Source organism: Nyctereutes procyonoides, unplaced genomic scaffold (assembly GCF_905146905.1).
Source record: "Nyctereutes procyonoides isolate TBG_1078 unplaced genomic scaffold, NYPRO_anot_genome, whole genome shotgun sequence".
NCBI classification, from domain to species: domain Eukaryota; kingdom Metazoa; phylum Chordata; class Mammalia; order Carnivora; family Canidae; genus Nyctereutes; species Nyctereutes procyonoides.
The window spans coordinates 10,734,679-10,761,129 of record NW_026575044.1 but is presented as its reverse complement, the minus strand read 5'-3'; the positions used below and the strand labels follow the sequence as shown (position 1 = coordinate 10,761,129).

Below are 26,451 nucleotides of genomic sequence, written 5' to 3'. Positions count from 1 at the left end.
ATATGGTCACACTTCAAGTTTTTTAAAACTAAATATTTCTAGAGAAAAAATGTAATTATACTGATCAAAACATCTACCCATTGACAAAAAGCATATAAATACATCACAATTAGGTCTCAAAACTCCAATGCATGTTTTTTTAAAAGTATAATAGACATAGGAAAGGATCTGCCTACTAACGTGAGATTTTCTGTTTCAAACACTGCACATACATGTGCACACATACTCTCTCCCCTCTCTCAAAGAAAGAAAGAAAGAAAGAAAGAAAGAAAGAAAGAAAGAAAGAAAGAAAGAAGGAAAAGAAAGAAAGAAAGAAAGAAAGAAAGAAAGAAAGAAAGAGAGAGAGAGAAAGAAAGAAAGAAAGAAAGAAAGAAAGAAAGAAAGAAAGAAAGAAAGAAAGAAAGAAAGAGGAAAGAAAGAAACCTAAGTTGGGAGTAGAAACAGGGAGATATAAAAATAACCAGTTGACACGAGTAACAGCTACTTTTTCTCCTAGATTCCACCTCCTGCAGGACTTGGAGGTGGGTAGGCATCCTGGCTCCTCTTTGCTACCTCTGTCTACCCTGTAAATCCCAGTCTGCTAAAATGCCCATTTCTTGTCTGCTGGAGTTATCATCTATTGTTTTTCTTATTCTGTCTTTGACTAACAATTTCACATATTGTTCACTGCTCTTTTCATTGCAACCCTTATTATTCTTAGTGACTTTAACATCACAATAGACAATCCATCCAACACTCTAGCTTCTTAGGCACACATATCCCCCATGTAGACACTGCTGGGGTTTTTGCCCTCCTGCTCATGAACCAAATGCAGGTATCAGGTTACAATGTGCATTGACAAGGTAGGCTGGCCAAATTGGAAGATAGTTTAAATCAATCATGGTGGGCCCATTCTATGTTGCCAGTGCTGGTTAAGAATTAGGGATGTGACCCAGTGAGTATTAATAGTTCCTTGAGAAGAAGTCCACTGGAAGGATTCCTGGAAAGGTATAAATCTTCTACACAGTGAGAGATGAATGAAAGAAGTGAACCTGCTTCTTTTGGTCTCTACATGTGTGCAGACAAGAAGCCGGGAATTTTAGCAGTATGGTAGAATCATGAGAGGAAAGCCATGAGAATCATAGAGAAGCTAACCCCAGTATTGGCACAGTCTACTTCTGACTCCCTACATGAGATAATAAATCCTTATTATTTAAGAATTCTATGATTTGCAGCCCAAAACAACCTAGCTGGTTGACCTCTCTCCAGAAACACCACCAAATCTACTGGTCACACTCTAGACCCGTGATTCTCACGTCGTCGGAACTTAGAAATGTGTATGTGTGTGTATAGAGGGGAGCAAGGGGTGTTGACACTGGTGTAGCTAGGAGATGGCTAAGTGTATTCAGTGTCTGGGAACCAAGAAAGCTCAGTATCTTACAAAATGTGGAACAGTCTCCCCCATCAAAGAATCTCCTTGCCCCAAATGCTAGCAGTCTACCTAGTGAGAAATGCTACTGTACAATTTTCCATTACATAAAACTATATATGGCCTCCTAAATCTTGATTTCAAGTACACCATTCTCTATCTCTTATCTTTACAGGTGCTTACTCCAGGGATCACTTCAGCGATGCTTCATTCCCACCAAGAGATCAAATCCACCATCCTAAGGTTAATCAGTTTTTTTCTCTTTTCTTCCTTACTTACCCAGGTTGGATTCCATGGTCTATCACTACAATACCTGCTTTGTGCACAGACCTTGCACCTCTTTGACCTCTTCTCCTCCATTACACCCACCCTAGAAAGCCCCAATCTTGGCGGACTCTGACTCTCTGACTTGTGCTCCCACCCTAGAAGCTGACAAAGTGGCTGAAGAAAACACAGTCACCTCAAATTCAGGTCTACTGGCATCAAACAGCTTGGCACGACTGGCAGTCCTCGGCTGTGTCCCTAGACCATTTATTCATTCCACATATTCTCTTTTTCTTGTCAATAATCTAATACACTCCCCACTTTCCTCATTCTCAGCTGATGATCTTGCTCTGTATTTGATTTGGCATCTGTCTCCTTAAAAGTAGAATGTAAGCACTGCATGGGCAAGTATTTTTCTCTTTTTCTGCTCACTGTTACCTCCCTAGTCATGTGTAGAACAGGCCCTGGGTCATCAGTGTTCAAAAAATAGCTGACAAATGCATGAAGCAGCTTGAATGAAAACCTATACCACTGCATGAAACAGGAGTTAATACAAAAAGGCAATGATCCCACATTTTCATTATGCTTGCTTTGTGCAAATGATACCAATCACAGATAATGATAGTTTCTAAGGACATGATAATTCAAAACATCAAAAAAGCCTGGTATATAAGAATTTCTCATTCAGAATAGGAAGGAGTAGGAAGCTCCTGGCCTATCACTCCAACCACAAAAAGTAAAAATATGTAACTTGCAAAAATCTTATTTTTAAAGAAGTCATGTATCTAAGAAAGCAAAGAGGACCAAGTACAATAAAACAGAGGGGGATGGACCTTCTGAGGTGGGAACTCTGGCAGCTGCCTCTGACGTCTGAATTTTACCCAATTCTGTAAGCAGGCTTAGACTCTAAGTTGCCCTAAATTGAGGGATATCATGCTGGAGTAAAAACACAGGACAACTTCTGGAGAATGGGTGGGGCTGCCGAAATAATTTGGAAACTTCGAGATCCCTAAATATGTGGTGCTATTTTCATCGTGGTGCATTTGTTGTATCTGGAGAACTGCATAGGAAGTTAGTAGCTTCTAAAATTCAGACTGAAGTCTCCTCCAGTATTAGAGTATTTCAGAAATAAAAGTCTTGCCCAAGGAAGAGAGTCTGTCTCAAATACATGGTCAGTCTCCCCATCAACACATTTGCCAGATAAAGAAATGGCATGAGGTAGGAGACATAAGGGCAGAATAAATTTTCCACAATTGACAGAATGAGGAAGAGAGAGCCCCAGCCAGGCTTTGTCCAGATCTCCTTTTGTATTTGGAAACCAAAGGTAGGCTGAGTTCTGAAAACTGCAAACCAGCCTTGTCCTAGCTCCATTCTGGGTTAGACAGAGCGCCAGGAGAAACTAAAAACTTGTGCTATGGCGCCACCTTCTGGAAAACAAAACAAAGGCTTCTGATTGACAACCTGCTGAACCCTCCCTTAGAATTGAATCCAGGGAGAAAAACTACCTAAACAGGAAAGCTGTTTGCTAGCAAACTCTAAATGTGACAGCACAGGTACATTTCATGATACATTACGAAAAAAAAAATCACAGTAATAAGGTCTCACAAAAAGAAAAGGACTATTCTCCAGCAATCAAATTCAAAGACACGAAACACAGTGTTCTCACTGATAAAAGATTCAAAAATAGTTATAAAGAGATTCAATGACCTACAAGAAAACTCAGAAAAGCAATTCAATGAACTCAGGAATAAAATTAATGAAAGAAGTTAAAATTCTGAGAAATAAACAAAAATTGTGGAGCTGAAGGACTCAATATATGAGATGAAGATGCCCTAGAAAGCACTAGAGAGAGTAGGTGGGATGGAAGGGAGACTCTGTGAGGAAGAACTGAGATTTTTTAAAAGCGAAGAAATGCTACAAGAGTTATTCTACTCCATTAGACAACCAAGCATTAGGAAAATGGGGATACCACAGGGAGGGTTATATAAGACATAATAGTTGAGAACTTCCCAAAACTAGGGAGAGAACTAAACACACAAGTCCACACACCTAAACAGAACACCTTCCTAACTCAATATAAAAGGACTTTCACTAACACATCTTATAACGATACTGTCAAGAGTCAATGGTAAAGAATGTTAAAGGCAACCAGGGAAAAAGGATGTGATATACACTTATGAGAGTATCAGCAGATATCTCAGCAGAGACTACAGACCAGGAGAGAGGGGAATGACACATCCAAAGGACTGACATAAACACCCAGGCCAAGAATATCCCATCTAGCAAAGCTATCCTTCCAATATGAAGAGAGACAAAGGTCAGACAGACAGATAGTAGCTGAGGGGGTTCACCATCACCAGGCCTGCCTTACAAGAAGTGTTGAAAGGAGCTCTTAAAACTGAAATGAAAAACTGAAAGCACAGAAAATTCTGATTAAGATGATAAACATTCAGAATTAGAAAACTGTGACTCCATTTCAGAACAGTGTTACATACCTAATTGTAGCATAAATGCTAAAGGAAAGGGGCATTAAAAATATAACTGGTGTCCCTGGGTAGCTCAGTTGGTTAAATGTCTGTCATTGGCTCAGCTCATGATCTCTGGGTCCTGGGATCGAGCCTCAAGTCAGGCTCCATGTTCAGCAGGGAGTCTGCTTGTCTGTCTTTGCCCCCACCCCCCACCCCCCATCCCTTGCTTTGCTTGGGTTCTCTCTCTCTCTTAAAAAAAAATAACTTTAACTATCATAATTTGGTAACAAATTCATAGCAAAAAAGAGATAAAGCTGTGACACCAGATATATAAAAAAGGAGTCATAAAAGGATGGAACCTTTATAGGTGAATAAAGGTAAGTTGCTTTCAGCAGAGAAAGGATTGGTTTATCTAGGAGACATTTTATACTAACCTCATAGTTAACACATGGCAAAAATTGAGAGCAGAAACACAAAACATAAAAAAAAGGGAAAAGAAGCAAATCACCACGGAAAACCACCAAATGGCAAAGGTAGAGAGAAACAAAAGTTAAAAAGAAACAATGGAAAGACAAAATAACCAGAAGGCAAAAGATAAAATGGCAATAGTAAGTGCTTAAATAAATATCAATACTCACCCTGAATGTAAATGGACTGAATTCCCAATAAAAAGGCACAGAGTGGCTGGATGGATTAAAAACAAATAAACAAACAAAAACCCCAGGAGGTGCCTGGGTGGTTCACATAGTTAAGACCCTACTCTTGATTTCAGCTCAGGTCATGATCTCAGGGTCATGAGATGGAGCCCTGTGCTCGGCATAGAGCCTGCTTAAGATTCTTTCTCCTTCTCCCTCTACTCTTCCCCCTCCCCTTGTTTGTCCATGTGCACACTCTCTCTCTAAAAAACAAACAAACAAAAACAAGACCCAAGTATATGCTGCTTAAAAGGACATTCATCGGCTTGGAAGATATACACAGGCTAGAAGTGAAGGGATGGAAGATAATATTCCAAGTATTCAAGCAAGTGAAAATCAAAAGTGAGAACAGCCATACCTACATCAAACAAAATGGACTTCAAGCCAAAAATGGTAATGAGACAAAGATCATTTTATACTGATAAAGGCATCAATATATTAAGAAGATATAATAATTATAAATATATACACTCATGACACCCAAGCACTGGAATATATTCAGCAAATACTAAGAGATCTTAAGGAAGAAACAGACAGTACAGTAATGTTAGGTGGCTTCACTACTCCACTATTAGTAATGGATGAACCATCCAGACAGAAAATCAGCAAGGAAATGTTGCAATCGGACCCTATTTTAGAACAAATGGACTTAAAAGGTATTACAGAACATTCTACCCACCACCAGCATAATAAACAGATTTCTCAAGTGCACACAGGACATTCTTCAAGACGGATCATATGATAGGACATAAGAAGAAATTATATCATCTTTTCTGACCATGATGGTATGAAATTGAAATCAACAAGAGGAAAGTGAGATCTACAAATATGTGGAAATTAAATAATTCTAAACAACCACTGGGTCAACGAAGAAATCAAAAAAGACATAAAAAGTTTCTCAAATGACAACAAAAATACAACATACCAAATCTGTGGAATGGATGGAATAAAGCAGTTCTGAGAGAAAGTTCAAATGGATGGATTAAAGCAGTTCTGAGAGAAAGTTCAAGCAACAAATGTACATATTAAGAAATTAGAAATATTTCAATTAATCTAATTTGTACTTCAAGGAACTAGAAAAAGAATAAATTAGCCCAAAGTGAGCAAATGAGAAGAAAAAATAAGGTTCAGAGCAGAAACAAATAAAACAGAGGCCAGAAAAACAACAGACCCCAATGAAATGTTACAATGCTCATACCTGTCAGAACAGCCATCAAGAAGAAGACAAGAGATGACCTGTCATAGATGCTGACAGGGATGTAGTGAAAAGGGAATCCTTGTATGCAACTGGTGGGAATATCAACTGGTTCAAACACCACTGAAAACGTTATGAAGTTTCCTTAAAAACTTAAAAATTGGGCAGCCCAGGTGTCTTAGTGGTTTAGTGCCGCCTTCAGCCCAGGGCATGATCCTGGAGATCTGGGATCGAGTCCCACGTAAGGCTCCCTGCATGGAGCCCACTTCTCTCTCTGCCTGTGTCTCTGCCTCTCTCTCTCTCTCTCTCTCTCTCTCTGTGTGTGTGTCTCTCACGAATAAATAAAATCTTTAAAAAGAAAACTTAAAAACTGATCTGCCAGACCATCCAAAAATTCCACCTCTGGTTAGATACTCAAAAGAAATGAAAGCAGGGTTTCAAAGAGATATATGTGCCCCCATGTTTACTGAAGCATTATTCACTAAAACCAAGATATGGAAACAATCTGAAGGCCCATGGGGGCATATGTCCACAATGGAATGTTATTCGGCCATGAGAAAGGACAGTATCCTGCCATTTGTGACAATACAGATGGATGGACCATGAGCACACAACGCTCAGTCACAGAGAGAAAGATAAGCACATGTGATGTCACTCATATATGAGATCTAAAAAAACTTGTGAAAAACAAAGAGTAGAGTAGAACTGTAGTTACCAGGGGACAGGGCAGGAGTGGGGGGATAAGACTGATCTCGTCTAAGGGTACCAACTCACAACAGGTAGTAAATAAGTCACAGAGATCTAATGCAGTGTCATAATACGGACAAAAACACTATACACAGGGGTACACACATTATCTAATGTGACAATCTCATTACGGTATACAAACGTATCAAATTAACAAGTTGTATATCTTAAATTTACACAATGACATATGGTAAAGACATTTAATTAAAAATCAAAACAAACAACTTGCAAGGAAGAATACACATACACAAAAAAAGAAGTAATACACATGCACAGATCTTAGCAACTTATTGAAAAATAGAAAGCGGTCTGTTTTACTGACGTCTGTAGTTTTTTTCTCTACTGGTATACCAGCAAAACTTTATTGTAAAACTTTGACTCTTTCTCTCTTAAAAGCTACAAGCTTTTTGATTATTTATACATACATTCCTTCATTCACAAAAGAAGTAAAATAAATTGTATGTTATGTCCTTTATTCTGGAGAAAATACAGCAGGAAAGGGGGACAGGACAGTAAGTGCTGGAGATAAAGCAAGATTAGGTTTCAAACAGAGTGGTCAGGGAAGGCCTCACTGAAAGGTAACACTCGAGGAGAAGCCTGAAGGAGATAAGAGAATGAATCATGTGAACACCAAAGGAAGAAAATTTAAGGCAGGGCAATAGATGGGTCAAAGGCCCTGAGGTGGGGACATGCCCAGTTTGTGGAAAGAACAGCCAAGGAACCCAGGGTGGCTGAAACAGAAAGAGCAATGGGAGAAGAGGGAACAAGGTAAGGTGAGGGAAGCAGCTAGAAAGCTATTAAGAGAAGGCAAGAGACAGTGGTGCTGATGTGAACAGGGTGGTAGTGCAGAGGGAGCAGTGATCAGACTCTGGATCTTCTGTGATGGCAGAGCTGTCGGGGTTTGCTGGCAGATGAGTCATGAGGTGTGACACAAGGAGAGGGCTTAATGATGCCTGGAAGGTTGTAGCTCTCAGCAGTCAGAAACTGGACAACTCTGCAGGACCTGGACATTCAGAGGTCAGAGAGTCCAGGAAAACTCAGGAAGCAAGACAGAGTAACTGGTTTGTGAGGAAAAAGAAAACCAGGAGATTCAAGTGTCCCAGAAGCCAAAAGCAGAAAGAGCTGTCAGGAGGGGGACAGACAGCTCAGTCAGAGGCTGACAGGTAAGAAGGTGCAGCCTGAGAAATGCTCCCTGAGAGTCGCCTGGAGACTCATGCAGGTCAATCAGAAGTGCCACCAGTCAGTACCTGACCTGTCCCAAGTACAAGACCTCCAGACACGTGGTTGCAGGCACCTTAGCAGGCAAGGGAGTGGGACAGACAGAGCAATGGACATGAGGATCCATCGAAGGTTGGCACGAGGCATAGGTGACAGTGTAGCTGAAGGAAGGCAGGAGGTGCCTGGAACTAGCCCACTACCAACAGGAAAAGATGCAGGGCTTGCTTGAAATGGAGACTCATAAAGAATCTCAGATACTGCAATGTCAAGACCCAAGCAGATGAGGTCAGGCAGAGGACAAGATTCTTGGACGTGTAAGGGACCAAGAGAAGTCATGTGCAGTTTCCAGTCACCAGGTATCACAACAGGAGTGCTCGTGCAGAGAAGGCCAGTGTTTGCCAGGAAGTTGTGCTTGCCAGGCTAAGGAAATAAGACAGTGACACAGAGCGCTACCCTGGATGGGAAGGGCTCCTTTCTCCCAATGAGCCCCATCTCATTCTCCCAGGGGGGTGTTCCCAGGCACACATACCCAAGGAGAGATGATCGATGTGTTGTGGGTTACTGCTCATATCATGAGTCTACATAAACAGTATTACTTTGCATTCTGCATAAGTATCTTCAATTGCATGTGTTTCACCTTCATACAAAAATCTCAAGTTACAACGACCCCCCATAATCAACAGTTCTTCAAACTCTGAGTCCAGCCCCCAAAAGGGAAGACGCCATCGTTATAACATACTTACCTTGAAGCTTCCGACTCAGCTCCAGCTTCTCCTGTTCGAGGCGCTTAATTCTCCTCTCATATGCCTCAGTGGCCAGGTTGTTGTCTAGAGTCCGCTGGACACTGACGTCAAGGTCCAGGGATGCAGGACCAGCCGTGACCCGTAAACAGCTCCGATCAGAAAGAACACTGAAGAAACAGACAAATGTGAGTTCACACAGAAGAGAAAGTCCGAAGAAGCAAAGAGAGCCTCCTGCAGCTGTCTGTTTAAAACATGGACTTTAATACCTAGCTACAGGTAGCCATCTCGGGAGACAGGAAAACACACTGTTGGCAAAACTCAACACAAACCACTTTTTAGAAGCATTTTTTAAAAATGAGAAGTAGTCCCAATTATTTTTTTATTTCAATAACTGCATATTATAAAATGATGTTCACTGAAAACAAGGTGACCACGTAAGTGAAACAGGAGTCACAAGCACACACATGGTCCTCTTCATCAGAATTTGGACTCAAAAGTGAAATGCTTCCTTTAATTCAATACAATTTAGCTAAAAATATTTGAAGTGCTGGACATTGAGCAGTGAGCAAAATTGGCACTTGCCCGATTTACAACTTATGCTCCCATGACAGAGACAGAGAAAAACAAAATAAATAAGCAAAATATTCAGGGCATCAGATGGTGCTGAATGCTAGGGAAAAAACTGCAGAGGAGAGGTGAAGTATGAGGGGGAAGAAATAAATCTAGAAAAAGTGGCCAGGAGGCTATCACTCAGAAAGGAATGTTGAATAAAGTCAGGAGGGAGGAAGGAGACCAATCCAGGGAGTAACAGGGGGGAAGAGCATTCCAGGCAGATGGAACAGAAGTAAAAACCCTGAGACAAGAGTATGTCTGACATGTTCATAGGCCAGAAAGAGATGTATGCGCCTCGAGTACAATCAGCAAGGTCAAGAGTAGCGGGAAACAGAAAGATAAAGTGAGCCAGTCATGCAGGGTCTTGTAAGAATGTTGGATTAAGATACAAGCCACTGGAATTGGGGGGCAGTGGGGATTCATCCTGAACAGGGAAGTGACACGTTCTGACTTTTTTTTTTAATTTTTTTTTTTAATTTATTCAGAGAGAGAGAGAGAGAGAGAGGCAGAGACCAGGCGGAGGGAGAAGCAGGCACCATGCGGAGAGCCCGATGTGGGACTCGATCCCGGGTCTCCAGGATCACGCCCTGGGCTGCAGGCGGCGCTAAACCGCTGAGCCATCCGGGCTGCCCCTGACTTATCTTTTAGCAGGACCAGACAGGTTCAGAGAAATCTAAGAGACTAGACTATAAACACTGAAGGAGATAGTTCAGAGAGATTTTAAGTAGGAGAGAGCAGAAGGGTCTCACAGAGGGCAACAGCAAGTATCTGGGAATGCACCACAGTATAAATGGAAATGGACCCAAGACTAAGCCGTGGGGCACAAGAGATCAGGAGATCAGAAGGCATCAGATGCAGAGACAGAGAAGGAGCGGCCAGAAAGGTAAGAAGTCAGGCAAGTGCTCTGGAAGCTAAGAGATGGAAGTGTTGTGATGGGAAGAAGCCATAACAAACCAGATGAGACAAGTGAGACAGGGCTGACTGGGAGTCCCTCCGCCCCCAGTATCATCCACACAGATGAGTGCTCAGGGCCAGAGGCAGGCAGGTGATACACGTGCAAAGGAGCCTGTGAAAGCTGTCTGCCTCAACCTCTCCATGCAAGAGGAAGCGAGATCAGGAGACAGCAGAGTAAGAGGTTTCAGAGGCAAGTAGAGAGTATGGAATAGTTGTCCAGGAGAGCAGGATAGTGAGCACAGGCAGCAAAAAGGGTGCTGGTAATCATGAACATGGAAGGTAAGACTAATAAGAATTGTCAGGTGTTTTTCTCTGGATGCTTTGAACTGCACGGGTTTGGGCAGGAAATTGAACTGTAATGATGATGTCAACTCAGCAAAATTGTGTAAGAGAACAAGAGGCAGGTGAGGCACTGAGGTAGCACACAAGAAGTGATTATTACAATCATACTCAGCCCAAACCGAGGAAGGAGGACCGGGAAGTGGGCAGTGTAATGACAACCCAAGAAAGCATGGCTAGGATTGCTGGTCTTGGTGGTTGGCACCTGGAACATATTTGCTCAATAGCCAGGGACTCTTCTGATTCCTGCTCCACTGCTAAGAGGAAGATTCTGAGCTCTACTTGTCCAAAATGAGTTAAGATTCTCCCATGTTCTATTCATTACAGAACATCTTTTTCCGGCAGTAACTTCAGCCTATATTTAAAATTTTTTTCGACTTATAAGATTCTCTTACATATTTTTTAAAACCACAATTCATCTTAATTTGCTTTAAGTTGTCCAAATTATGAACTGTCCAAATTATGGTAACTTTTCCAACTTACCAGCTACTGGTATATGTGAAACCAACAAATGGCAGGTGGTGGCCAGAAAATGCAGTATGTGTGGGTGGGGGCATCGTTTCCTGAAGGAGGAAAAAATACCTGGTAAGAAATCAGTAACTGTGACCTGGAGGCTGGTCTATAATATTAACTGTCAGTAGCAAATAACATGACTGTTGGATTTAGAAATATAGATTAAGTGTGGTGCAGATGTGCAGTGATCTCTAGAATCCAGACAATGAACACTAACATTCTGATAAAATTAAACTCAAGACTTTAAGTCTGACATTGAGAGCACATGATTATTCATGTATGCATATGTGCAGATTTGCCTCGTCACTAAAAGTTATTTGTAACCCAAATCAATATTCACAGTACTTCTGCAATCACTCACAGACATATCCAAAGGGGGAAAAAAAAAATTGAGCTGCCGGATGCCTAAGTTTCCAGCTGGGCCTAAACAAGGAGATGCTCTGCCTTACAAATACACGTGTGTTAGAGGAGCTTTGCTCAGGCATGAGTCACACTGCTATTCACTTTGAATGTGATGTTAATCAACAATATGTACTAAATAAGGTGTCTTTAAATAGAAACATACATAAAACAAGGTTATGTACTGACTGGCTCATGACATGAAGCGGCTCAGAAGAACCTAACTCTGAAATCCCCCCTATGAACAGGAGTTCAATACTCATACTGTGTACGTGGGAACTTTATTGAACATGTAACTACCGTAATCAGAATCAACTGTGCTACATATTTAACTTGGAATGACCCAAATTTCTGTTTATAATAAGTATAATTCTTTTAATTCCTATGATAACAAACTGATGAGGAAACATCATTTCATTTTTTCTTGGAGGCCCAAAGAGGGAAGCATAAGAAGTTCTTACCTGCCTTACATATGTTACTTACTGGGAGTGAAAAGTGATATAAAATCAATATAAAAATTCTTAGTGCAGAATTAAAATCATAAGAAACAAAATAATGGGTGGGGGGTGCCTGAGTGGCTCAGTCAGTTAAGCCTCTGCCTTCAGCTCAGGTCATGAACTCAGGGTCCTGGGATTGAGCCCACATCAAGCTCCCTACTCAGTGGGAAGTCTGCTTCTCCCTCTCTCCCTACACCTCCCTTGCTTTATGTTCGCTCACTCTCTCTCTCAAATAAATCAATAAAATGTTAAAAAATAAAATAATGGAATAAAAAATAAAGTTCAAATTAAGAAGGCTAAAAAGGCCTTCAACAACCATAAAATTTTATGTTCTCATTGTCCTAAATTATAACAGAACAACCTAAAAGTTTAGAGCAGAGGTTGACGACCTTCGCTGGCTCACAAGCTAAAAAAGGTCAAATGTTTGGCAACTCTGCCGGTTTGCCACTCACCTCAAGTGAGGCTATAACCTCAGGATAGCAAGGCTGTAGATTTATCCCCCATTCACTTCCTACCAAGTCTGCTATTTTTGGTTACACCACCACTGGGCATGGATAGCTCTTCAAATCAAGTCAGCCCAAATAAGCAGCCTCCTGCCAGCAGCTCTACAGTCCCAACCAAGCTGATGGAAGGGGGTGGGGGGGCAGTTTTTAACCAAAGTCTGGTTTCTCCTGAATAAATGCTTCTCAATTTATTTACCTTGACAAGGGTTGAGTTGTCAAGTCCCAAAATGGTTGTTTCTGACAATTCTGTCCAGTATTATGGAGCTTTTTAAGGAGAGATTTGCCAGTCTCTTCACTCTGCCATCATGAAGTCCACTTTTCTAAGCATCTCATTTCCCTGCTTCCTAGGAAGCCTCAAAGTGTAACTGATCTAATTAGCAAATCTGTGAATTTTAATTTTGCTCCTTGTCATGAGTAAAAATCTTCACCTCAGTGAATTCTCCTCATTTTTTGATGTATAAGAGAACAGATACTAGAAGCCATGATAAATGTCTGACTGGGAATTGATAAGGAGGTCCATACATTGCTTTATAACCACATTGGAAAGAATGAGAGGGACAGAATTTCTTTCCAGTGTCATACTTACAGAATTCTTTAAACAATCATCATCCACATCAAAATTCGATGTATCTGTTGGGCTACTAACTTCTGGAATATAAGGTGCTTCACAGTTTCGAATATTATCCCAATCAATTCCATTGAAAAATGGGTGTTTCTTAAAGTCTTCTATTCCATTTTGGCCAAGTCGATGTTCTCGGCTGCAAATGAGCCTACGAATCAGATCTTTAGCATTTTCAGACACATCAGTCACTTGAGCTGGAAACTGAAACCTCTCCTAAACACAGAATAATCAAAACGGAATATAAATCATTATTTAACTCCCTAAGTGGATTGATTGGTATTTACTTTCTTAAAAATGCATTTTCTTTTAAAAATGTCCAATAAGTGTATGCTGGTGCAAAGTTACTCATACTATAAGAGAAAAGAGCACTTTCCTAAAAGAATTTTTTAATTTTATATGTGACTTAGTCACACATGCGCTGTAGAAAGAACAAATTAAATGCAAAAATCCCTCAAACTGTTGTCAGAATGAAGAGGACGTATCAAAAGTAGCATCTGACTCAACATTTCAATCGAGTGCATACAACTGATGAGGGTCCTAGATGTCACAAACTAGGGATTACGTAACAGCAGTAAACACCTGTACAGAATGGACCACACACTTGACTCCTGGATGTGCTTAACACCCGTAACCCTCACAGCAATCCTCTAAGGCAGGTGCCACCATTAGCCTGATTTTACAGAAGAGACACAAGGCCCAGGGAGTTCAAGCAAGCCACTCCTGGTCACAGGATTTCTCTCTGTAATGCTTTCCGTGCTCTTTACAACCCTGCAGATAGCTATTCCCAGTCTTCCAACTCTCCATATCTACTTAGCAAATTATCCTGGCAGCCAGGTATAAGAGGGTCAACTCCACAGAAGGGTGTCAACTGGCTTATTTGTAGGTAAAGCAACTGCTCACAATGGTCTCACCGTCCTCTTACAGGATTTCTATTCCAGGTGTTTGCTCACAATCTTCTGAGACCAATCAGAACCTTCCTCTTTTAATTACAATTTACTCCTATTTTGCTTGGAACTCAATGGATGAAGGTTCTATTAATTTGTTCCTATGGTGAATCTGGATTGTCTTCCCTGTTTTGATTGTAAATAAGACTGGAACAGGTATCCTCGTACATACATCTTGTTTAAACTGAGTATTTCCTTAGGGCAGATTCCTAAAACTGAAGTTGCTCAATCCCAAATTCTAATCATTTTTAAAGGCTCTAGATGCATACTTACAGACTTGTTGACAAGAAGGTCACATCAATATATTTTCCTATCAACAATATCTAACAATGTCCACCTTGCTGGGTTACTCAGAGGACAGAGTATAATTTTTCTTTTCATCTTTGCCAGGGGGAAAAAGAACATCTCAGTTTTATTTTGATTTGCATTTCATTTATTGTGGCTAAGGATGAGAATTTTTTAAATGTATTCTAGTCATGAGTATACTTACAGTAAGGACATAGGTTATCTGCTTACCAACTCTGTTATTCTACTGGAGAGACCATTTAATTTCCTATTTATTAGCATTTCTAATAAAATGTAGGAGACGGTTAGAACTAATAATTTTATGTATAATTTATGGATTTTGATTATTCATATTCATCATGTCCCCTATTAGTATAGAAATTAGAATGCTCATTGTTTTTAAAAAAACATTTTCTTTTTAACTATCACATTACTTTAAATTTATTGTATGTACCATTTACCACATTCATTTGAAAAACAGTAAAATATACTAACTTTATGATTCATGATTTTTCCATAGGTCTCCACCAGAGATTCTGCATAAAATGGTGTTTCTCCATAAAGCATTTCGTACATACAGACCCCCAGAGACCACCAGTCACATTCAGGCCCGTATCTTCCTTTCCCATCTTCCATGGCTTGAAGGATTTCAGGAGAGATATAATCTGGAGTTCCAACAGCCACTGAGGACTGGACCTGAAGAAGTTCACACATTTTTAGTAATCTACTATATTAGAAACAAATATTTTTTAATTAAAAATATTTATACTTACATACACAACAAACATTATTTCAAAACAATTACAATTTTGTCATACCTGAATTTAGCCTCCTTGTACATTAGTTAAATTGTACATAATGTCCACACTAACAGTTCTCCAGGTTCCAAAATACTATAAAATCTTTATTTTTGCCGGTAGTTCATTGACTACACTTAGGGTAACACTACAGTCATTAAAAACAAATTGAATATTTAGTACAGAAAACTCTTATTATTGGTATTATCTAACCAACACATTCATATAAATAGTGGAAGTAGGAAAATTCTACAATTTGTTTAAAAGAAAATCTAGCCTGAAAAAACAGGCCGATACTTTTTTTTTAATAAATTAATTTTTATTGGTGTTCAGTTTACCAACATACAGAATAACACCCAGTGCTCATCCCGTCAAGTGTCCCCCTCAGTGCCCGTCACCCATTCACCCCCACCCCCCGCCCTCCTCCCCCTCCACCACCCCTAGTTCATTTCCCAGAGTTAGAAGTCTTTATGCTCTGTCTCCCTTTCTGATATTTCCCACACATTTCTTCTCCCTTCCCTTATATTCCCTTTCACTATTATTCATATTCCCCAAATGAATGAGAACATACACTGTTTGTAACAGGCCAATACTTATAAGCAACCTGGAAATTATTTTGAAACACCTCAATTGAAATCTAAGGAAATAAATATTGATAAAATACTGCAAACTACTTATTAATTAAAAATTACAAAGAGGTTTGGAACATATTCTTCAAAAAATTAAGTCCCAATACAGAAAAATAGTGGGCATATAATTATGGCAAGTTAGATGTAAATAAGAAAATAATCACTAAAAATGATCCTGGGCACACTGTTGTTTTTTTTTTTTTTTTAGAAGCTAAAGGAGAATAATTTATTTATAGGATGTACACCTTTGAATGAATTACCCCCAAATCCCATACAATTATAAAACAGAAGCACTTAAATGAGTTCAATACAATAGAACAGAGTGAACCAATCAAAAAGAATATCCAGACAATGGGTCTCGATTGACTGTTTAAAGCGTGGACCAGGAGAAACCCATTTCTAAATGGCTTTTGAATAATCAATTATTTTTTTGTGTATATATTTTTTGTTGGAGTTCAACATGCCAACATATAGCATAACAACACCCAGTGCTCATCCCATCGAGTGCTGGGCACACATCTTGTAAGGTACTCAGAAGTAAAAGAAAATTGTTTCTTTGCATGTTTTAAATAAGCATATCAAAAAAAGAACATTCTCAAGATAGAATAATTGTTAATATTCTGGAAAAAATCATTCTTGAAAAAAATATCATTCTTAGTAATTATTAGAATGGACTTCCTCTTTGGTAATACTAACATAAAGTAACTTGAAAACTCTTGCATTGGGAACTCTTAAGAATACAGATAAAATACAACAACCATTTTTATAAACATATAAATGAGCTCTTTAAAAAAAATAAATTCTTAGGGGCCAGTAACCAAATGTTTGAGAACCAAGGTGATAATAAGCATTACAGCAGGAGTGGAGTTGGGGAATGCTGGTTTCCATTTTCTTGGTATTTGCATTTTAATATACACATGAGGACAAGAGGACAGTCCTCAACTTATATGTTTGAAGCAAGAGGCTACCACACATGATAGCCTCTACTCTACAGGGTATATTGTAAGTGAAAAGGTATATTATAAAAATCTGCCAATATTTGTCAACTAATTATGATCTACCAATTAGGATTAAGTACAGACATTTTCCACAAAGAATGAGTGAATTTCCAGGTACAGACTCTCTCAGATAGACCTAAGGACACACTTCAGGAAACAAGAAATTTAACCCATGTGGAAGAATGTGACAATAGAAGCTATTGTGAACAAAGATATTAGTTCATACATATGGTTGTTAATTAGATAAAACAATGTCAAGTGGATGAGGACAAGGAGGAGTAGGAAAAAGAGAAGGAGAAACATAGATGGAAAAACCATCTAAAGGCTGAGAAATCAGATGGAACTAAAGTACCAGAAAACAGTAACATGTTACCAAGGGAACAATTAGGATTCAAGTGGTTTAAGTTTCTTGTTTTCTCATCTTTATTTTTCACTTACTTTTCAATTATTATTTTTAATTGTGATAAAATACACACAACATAAAATTTACCATTATAACCATTTCCAAGCATATACTCCAGTGGCATGAAGCACATTCATGCTGTGGTGCAATCATTACCACTTTCCTTCTCCAGAACTCTTTTCATCTTGCAAACCTGAAACTCTGCATCCATTGAGCAATAACTCCCCACTGCCCACCTCCCACCCCACTCCAGGCCCTGACAACCACCACTGTACTTTCTATCTCTAAATCTGACTACCCTAGGGGCCTCAAGAGCCATGAAATCATACAATATTTGACATTTTCGTGTCTGGCTTAAATCACTTAAGATAACATTTTCAAAGGTTACTCGTGATGTATCATGTGTTAAAATTTCCTTCTTTTTAAAACTGAATAATATTCCATTGTATGTAAATACCATTTTCTTCATCCATTCATCTGCTGATGGACATCTTGATTACTTACATCTCTTGGATATTGAGGATACTATGAATGTGGGTGTATAAATACCTCTTAGAGTTCCTGCTTTCAATTCTGCAAAGTATATACCCAGAAGTAGAACTGCTGGACCATAAAATAATTCCATTTTTAATTTTCTGAAGAAGTGCCATAATGTTTTTCAGAGTGGTTACAGCATTTTACACTTTACGTTCCTACCAACAGTGCACAAGTTCTAATTTTTTCACATTTTCACCAACAGTTCTTATTTTCTGTTTTATTGTAGGGTTGTGGGTTTTTTTGTTTTGTTTTGTTTTAATAGTAGCCACTTATTGGGAATGAAGTAGTATCTTTGATTTGCATTTCCCTAATGACTAGTGATGTTGAGCTTGCTGGCCATTTGTATATCTTCTTAGGAGAAATGTCTATTCTAGTACTTTGCTCATTTTGAATTGAGTTTTTATTGAGTTACAGATATTCTTCATGTATCTTATTTAGGGGCTAATTATTCAGAATACATGAAGAATAATTAGCCCCTAAATAAGATATATGATTTGCAACTATTTTCTCTCATCTTCTTAGGAGAAATGTCTATTCTAGTACTTTGCTCATTTTGAATTGAGTTTTTATTGAGTTACAGATATTCTTCATGTATCTTATTTAGGGGCTAATTATTCAGAATACATGAAGAATAATTAGCCCCTAAATAAGATATATGATTTGCAACTATTTTCTCTCATTCTACTGGTCGCCTTTTCACTAAATGACTACGTCTTCCAATGCAAAAAAAAATTTTAATGGTGGTGTAGTCCTATTTATCTATTTTTCCTTTTACTGCCTATTGTCTGGTATTATATCCAAGAAATCATTGCCAAATCTAATGTCATAAAGTTTTCCCCTATCTTTTCTTCTAAGAGTTTTATAGTTTTAGGTCTCATATTCAGGTCTTTGATTAATTTTTAGTCAATTTTTGTATATGGCATAAGATAAACTAAGTTTCTTGTTTGGCTTAGGAATATGGTGGAAAATCTGAGACCCTAGACTTTTGGTAAACTTTAAAAGTTAAAAATTTAAAGATAAACATTAAAATATTTGAAATAGGATGTATAGTTTTCAAAGAAGCAAATAAAATGAGAAATTAAACTTGACCAAGTCAATAGCAGGCAGAAAGGTGGGGGGTGGGAAGGGGGGAAGCATGCATGCAAACAAGCAAGCAAAACTTACAGTAAACAGTGTAAGATCAGATACTAAAAATAATTAAATAAAAACAAATGTAAAAATGCAAAAAAATAGATAATAGGAATAAATACAAATGTATTGATTATCATGAAATTCCTAAATGGATTAAAATTTATCTATTAAAAGACAGCAATATCACACTGGGTGACAAATAAAATCAAAATGAACAAATATTTTTTAAAATTAGCAATAATCTGTTTAAAAGGGATATACCTAAACATTGGACACAGAAAGGTTAAAAGTAAAAGGATGGAAAAGATACATCAGGCAGATGTTAAAAGTAAGTTAAGGGGGGATCCCTGGGTGGCGCAGCGGTTTGGCGCCTGCCTTTGGCCCAGGGCGCGATCCTGGAGACCCAGAATCGAATCCCACGTTGGGCTCCCTGCATGGAGCCTGCTTCTCCCTCTGCCTGTGTCTCTGCCTCTCTCTCTCTCTCTGTGTGACTATCGTAGATTTAAAAAAATAAAAAATAAATAAAGTTAAGGGATCCCTGGGTGGCGCAGTGGTTTAGCACCTGCCTTTGGCCCAGGGCGCGATCCTGGAGACCCGGGATCGAATCCCATGTCAGGCTCCCAGTGCATGGAGACTGCTTCTCCCTCTGCCTATGTCTCTGCCTCTCTCTCTCTGTGTGACTATCATAAATAAATAAAAAATTTAAAAGAAAGTTAAGCTAGCTATATTTCTATCAGTTAAAACAGATTCCTACGGTAAAACTGTTATTAGGGTTTTTTAAAATTCATTAACATAATTGTAAAAGAAAATACTCTGGAATAGTAATTCTGAATAATATACCTAACAATGTAGCTACAAAATGATTATGAAAACATTGATGATGACAAGGAAAAATTAATAAGTTCAGTATCATGGTAAGACTTTTTAAATAATAGATATAGCAGAAAGAAATAAAACTGGTAAGAATATAAAAAATTTGAACAACAAATTAACAACTTCAATCTTATGGACTTACATAGAAACCTGCACCCAGAAATTAAAAAGAGTGTATTATTTTCAAACAAGCAAATAACGCTATAAAAACAAGTCTGTTATAAAGCAAAAAGCAAATCTTGACAAATGCCAGAAAAAAAAATCAAATCAGCCCATTCTCCAGTAAAGTAAAACTGACAGAAATAACCAAATAAGTAAATACTATACTATAGGTATTAAAAGGTACATATCTAAATAATCAATGGTCGGCAGAGGTATTCCAACTAAAGTTGGAAAATATTTAGACTGAAAATAGTAAAATGTGCTATATATCAAAAATGATGAAGGAAAAGAAAAGCACAAGCAAACAACATTAGGATTGAAAAAAACCACACATGTAATAGAGATTTTAAAGCTAATAAGAGTACAATAGGAACATTATACTAACAAAATTGAAAACTCAGAGAAAATAGACAATTTTCATAGAAAAAGAAAATAACTTACCAAAACTGACTCAGGAAGAAATAGAAAACCAAAGAGACCTATAACCATTAAAAAATTTGAATCAATAGTATAAAATCTACCTGGAAAACAAACCAAAAAAACCAAGAGGAAAACAAAACCTCACCAACGCAAAGATGATTTAAAAGTGAATTCTACCAATTTCATAGGAAATAAACAACCCCTGTATTATATAAACTGTTCTAAAGCCAAAATGGATAAAGGTAGAGGATATGACTACTCCCCTATCCATTTTATAAGGATAAAATAACCCAAATACACAAATCAGACAAGAACAATGAGAAAAAAATCATACTGCAATCTCAGAATAATCAATCTCAGACATGAATCTTAGGTAACAATCCAATATAAAATATTAGCAGAGTCAATCCAGCAATTTTCAAAAATAACAACATCTTCATGATAAAGTTACATTTGGCCAAAGAATGGATGATTTAACATTAGACAATCTATCATTCATCAGTATAATAGATTAAAGGAAAAACACCCTTATATCATCTTCTCGATGGATGCAAAAAATCATTTGATTACAATAATAACAACCATAACAACACATTCTTTTGCTAGTAAGAAACAGAAATTTCATAAAAAGAAACAAAAACATGCTTAATCTTGTAAAGAATATCTACCAAAGGCTTACGGCAAACATCATACTTAACTTGAAACTACAGAAAAAACACCAATCAGCATCAAGAACAAGGCAAAGCAGCTCCCTAATATCATACCTATTTAATATTGTACTGAAGGTCACTGATTGCATAAGGGGGGGAAATAGCATATGTAAGCATTTGTAAAAGACAAAACCTAAAGCTGATCATTATTTGTGGATTATATGATTGTGTACAAACCTAGAAGAATCTACAAATTATTTTGAATAAAAGACTTAGCAAGCTTGCTAGTCTGGAGATGAGCATGCAAAAATCAGCTGTGTTCCTAAACAAAAGCAACAAGCTATTAAACTGAAAAAAACTTAAAGTTACCATTTATAATGTTCCATGCACCCAAAATCCACAGCATGCCTAGGAACAAACTTAACAAATAAAGGTAACAGATTTACAGTGAACATGATTATAAAACTTCAATAACAGACATACAAGAAAACCTAAAGCAATGGAGAGAGACACCATGTTTGTGAAAGGGAAGATTTCATGTTATGGACATAAATTTCCCCCAAATTCACCTCTAAATTCAATGCAAGTCTACAAGCTTGTGTTTCTGAATGGGTATTTGTATATATGTACATGTATGTATGTAAACCAATAATATAATTCTAACAATCATATGGAAAAGCAAATGGCCAAGAAAAGCCAAGACAATTGTAGAAGAAGAAAAAGAACTACAGCAGGACATCCGTCTTGGAAACTGACTTCCTACAAAGGTGTGGTGCTTAAGATGGCATAGTTTCAACTCATATGTAAGAGCCAAAAAGCAAGCTGACACTTGATTTGGAAAGTCACAAAATTTGGGAAAGGCTAAAATTGAAGCAGTTGCTGAGGTGATAAATAATGACCCACACAAAGTCATATAATCATAACATTTCAGAACACTGGGGAAAACAGAATGTCCCAAAAGCTTCTAGAAAAGGGGGGGGGAAGTTTTAATAGAAGAACTGAGATTCAGAATGGCACCAGATGTCTCAACAATAAATTAGAAGACAATGCAATGCCTGCTAAATTCTAAAAAATATCATTTGAAATCTGTAACATTATGCCCAAATTATCAATCACGTATGAGGGTAGAAGTGAAAGCATCTTTTACACATGCAAGATTATAAAATATTTACTTCCATTGGAACCCTTCTTGGGACTTACTATTAGATGAAGAGAAAGCCAGACATGGATTCCAGGAAACAGAGGATCCACTGCTAGACAGCAGCACAGTAATTTTTAAGATGAGTAAGGTAATCCTTGTATATCATTACTACAACAGCCCAACAGAACAGTCTAGATTAGGAAGGGAGAAGGCAAGACTCTAGTATAGCTCTCTCCAAAAGACAAAAGAGAACCACTAGGTTACTTAATGTGTCTGAATGACAAAGGAATTATGGGCTGGAGAGTTTGGGGATAAACTGGTAGAGTTATAGAGAAACAAGGAAAAGTGGTCACTTACACCAACAACAAAAAGATGTTCAAGAAAAGTATTGAAATTACAATAAACTGCATGGCAAAACTATGCATAATATTTGTATAGAATCATAGGGAATTGAACAGGATTTAAGGGAAGGCTTACAGTAAGAATATAGAAAGCATACGGGTTGGATGAGATGATATGAAATTAACAGGTAATATATATAAGTAAATAATCAAAAGACAGTAGTATGATAAGAAATTTTTAAGTAAAGGAAGCAGCAGAACAAGCAGCCAGCAGTCTGAAAGTGTTTGCCAATAGTTTGAAAGTAAAAGAGATACAGAGGCAGAAAGAATAGAACAAATGAATGCAGTTTTTAGGACAAACCTTCTTAAAATATATATAAATCATTTTGATAAAAAAATAATAATAGACACAAAACAAGTAAAAACACTTGTTCATTAGTTTTCTAAATGGAGAATAAACATGCTATTATGTCCAGGAAAATTATTTTGAGATCATTAGTAAAGAACGAGTGACTAAGAATCCATCCAGGATTTCAAAGAACAAACTGGACACTGTCTTTGGGCTGATCCGTGGTAGACGTTTTGAGGGCAGCTGACCCGCAGCCTACGCGCCCCACACCGTCTCCCATGGAAGACTGAGCTGGCCGTGGAGCTTTCTTCTCTTTGTCTCATAACCATGTCCACCAATGAGAATGCTAATTCACCAGATACCCGCCTTAACAGATTCAAGAACAAGGGGAAAGACAGTACAGAAATGAGGCAGCGCCAAAGAGAAGTTAATGTGGAGCTGAGGAAAGCTAAGAAGGATAACCAGATGCTGAAAAGGAGAAATGTAAGCTCATTTTCTGATGACGCTACCTCTCCACTGCAAGAAAACCGCAACAATCATGGCACTGTAAATTGGTCTGTTGATGACATTGTCAAAGGCATAAATAGCAACAATTTGGAAAGCCAACTCCAGGCTACTCAAGCTGCTAGGAAACTTTCTAGGGAAAAACAGTCCCCCACAGACAACATAATCCAGGCTGGTTTGATTACAAAATTTGTGTCCTTCTGGGGCAGAACTGATTATAGTCCTATTCAGTTTGAATCTGCTTGGGCCCTCACTAACATTGCTTCTGGGACACCAGAACAGACCAAGGCTGTGGTAGATGGAGGTGCTATCCCAGCATTCATTTCTCTGTTGGCATCTTCCCATGCCCACATCAGTGAACAAGCTGTATGGGCTCTAGGAAACATTGTAGGTGATGGTTCAGTTTTTCAAAACTTTGTTATCAAGTATGGTGCAGTTGACCCACTGTTGGCTCTCCTTGCAGTTCCTGATATGTCATCTTTACCACGTGGTTACTTACGTAACCTTACTTGGACACTCTAAAAACCTTTGTCGCAACAAGAATCCAGCACCCCCGTTAGATGCTGTTGAACAGATTCTTCCTACCTTAGTTCGTCTCCTGCATCATGATGATCCAGAAGTATTAGCAGATACCTGCTGGGCCATTTCCTACCTTACTGATGGTCCAAATGAACGGATTGAAATGGTTGTGAAAACAGGAGTTGTGCCCCAACTTGTGACACTTCTAGGAGCTACTGAATTACCCATTGTGACTCCTGCGCTAAGAGCCATAGGAAATATTGTCACTGGGACAGACGAACAGACTCAGGTTGTAATAGATGCAGGAGCACTTGCTGTTGCTGTCTTTCCCAGCCTGCTAACGAACCCCAAAACTAATATTCAGAAGGAAGCTACATGGACAATGTCAAACATCACAGCTGGTCACCAGGACCAGATACAGCAAGTTGTGAATCATGGATTAGTTCCATTCCTCATTGGTGTTCTAAGGCAGACTTTAAGACACAAAAGGAAGCTGTGTGGGCTGTGACCAACCATACAAGTGGTGGAACAGTTGAACAGATTGTATATCTCGTTCATTGTGGCATAATAGAACCATTAATGAACCTCTTAACTGCAAAAGATACCAAAATTATTCTGGTTATTCTGGATGCCATTTCAAACATCTTTCAGGCTGCTGAGAAACTAGATGAAATGGAGAAACTTAATGATTGAAGAATGTGGGGGTTTGGACAAAATTGAAGCTCTACAAAACCATGAAAATGAGTCTGTGTACAAAGCTTCATTAAACTTGATTGAGAAGTATTACTCTGTAGAGGAAGAGGAAGATCAGAATATTGTACCCAAAACTACCTCTGAAGGCTATTACATTCCAAGTTGAGGATGGCACTCCTGGGACCTTTAACTTTTAGATTGTACAGCTGAGACAGAAAGTTGTTTGTTGTGTACTCTGTTTGGTAGAAGTTTGTCTTATTGTTTCTCTACTAAGAACTCTTTTTAAATGTGTTTTGTTATTGTAGCACTTTTTACAATGAAACTATACTTGACCAGTTCCGAACTGTACAAACTGTATGAAGCTCCTCCTCTCAGTGGGTTTCTTATTTCTTTTTTTTAAAAGATAGATAGATTTATTTATTTATTTATGATAGACATAGAGAGAGAGAGAAAGAGAGAGAGAGAGAGAGAGAGAGAGAGAGAGAGAGAGAGAGGCAGGCAGAGACACAGCAGGAGGGAGAAGCAGGCTCTATGACGGGAGCCTGACGCAGGACTCGATCCCGGGACTCCCGGATCATGCCCTGGGCCAAAGGCAGGCACTAAACTGCTGAGCCACTCAGGTTTTCTTATTTCTATGTGGAATCTCCTATCTTACAGTGTCCTATAAATAAAGATTAAATTCCAAAACAAACAAACAAACAAACAAACAAACTGGATCAAGTTAACCCCTACAGACATAGTCCTCACTGCATTCTGGAACGCACGGGGATTTGGAAGGAAGGCTGCCTGCCTACTAGACTCTAGGAGAAGGGCCCCAGCTTTTGAGTGTATGGTGCATACGACCTGCAGGACTCGGGAAACACTAGCTCTTCCCCTAGAATTCTTCTTCAGTCTAGCACTCTGCTCTACAGAATCCTGATCCCAAACTTCCTGATGCCACAGCCTCCCTGACTTGACTCTGTGTTTTCTCAGCTCGCCAAGTTCTCCCTTATCACGTCATACCTGCTGTTATCTGCTGCCCACCTGACGCTTCACATTCACACAGGTGTCCCAAAGCAGTACAGTTCCATAGACACAGTTTACACTGTTTGTGTTACTGCTTCTACAAGTATCATAACCCCACCTGATGGTGTGATTATTTTTGCTTTTCACACCCATCAGATGGCTTTTATGTACATTTTGAAGAAAAGATGAGAGTCTTCTCTTTATCCTCCAGATCTTATTTATCATATCTGATATTCTTTATCCTAGGGATCTAAGTATTCAAATGGTATCCCTTCCTTTGGATTAAAGAACATTTTTAGCATCCAAGCCTGCTGGAGATTAGTCTCTTTAATTTAACTGAAAGTCTTTTATGCACCTTCATTTCAGAATATTTTTGACATAAAATTCCTGGTTTACAGATTTTTTTTTCTTTCATGACTTTAAAGATACCATTTCATTATTTCTGATGAGAAACCTATGGTTATCCTTATTGTTTCCCCAAAGTATATAATAGGTTTTTAATTCTGGCTGCTTTCCATTTTTCCCCCCCTTACCTTTAATTCTCAGGAGTTTAATTGTGGACAAGTGTGGTTTCTTTTAACCTTGAGGTATACTAAGATATACTTACATTTCTGTTTTTCATCATATTTGGTAAGTCTGAGCCATCAATCCTACAAATTTTGCTGCTCCTGTTTCATTCTCTTTTCCTTCTGGTATGCAAATAATGCAGCTCCCTGAGCCTAGTTGTATTTTGCTTCAATTTTTTTCCTCTGTCTTCTTCAGACTGGATCATCACATGACCTTTCTTCAAACTCACTGGCACTTTCTTCTCTTATTTCTAATCTGTTGTTAACCTACTTCTGTGAGTTTTTTAGGTCTATTATTAAACTTTTCAACTTCTAAAAGGTCCATTT

At 38.3% G+C, this 26,451-nt stretch overlaps 1 protein-coding gene and 1 pseudogene across 10 annotated transcripts in view; one reads left to right on the top strand and one right to left on the bottom strand.

Moving 5' to 3' along the window:
• Positions 1–26,451, bottom strand: part of CDC42BPA (CDC42 binding protein kinase alpha) — a 327,675-nt gene that overhangs the window by 152,186 nt on the left and 149,038 nt on the right. For all 10 annotated transcript variants that reach the window (XM_055323638.1, XM_055323632.1, XM_055323630.1 and 7 more), the window contains exons 7-10: positions 14,902–15,102; positions 13,142–13,390; positions 11,127–11,206; positions 8,739–8,905 (exon numbers count right to left, since the gene is read on the bottom strand). In XM_055323638.1, coding sequence (XP_055179613.1) covers positions 8,739–8,905; positions 11,127–11,206; positions 13,142–13,390; positions 14,902–15,102 — 697 coding nt within the window. The remainder of the gene's footprint in view (positions 1–8,738; positions 8,906–11,126; positions 11,207–13,141; positions 13,391–14,901; positions 15,103–26,451) is intronic.
• Positions 23,165–24,750, top strand: LOC129508693 (importin subunit alpha-1-like; annotated as a pseudogene).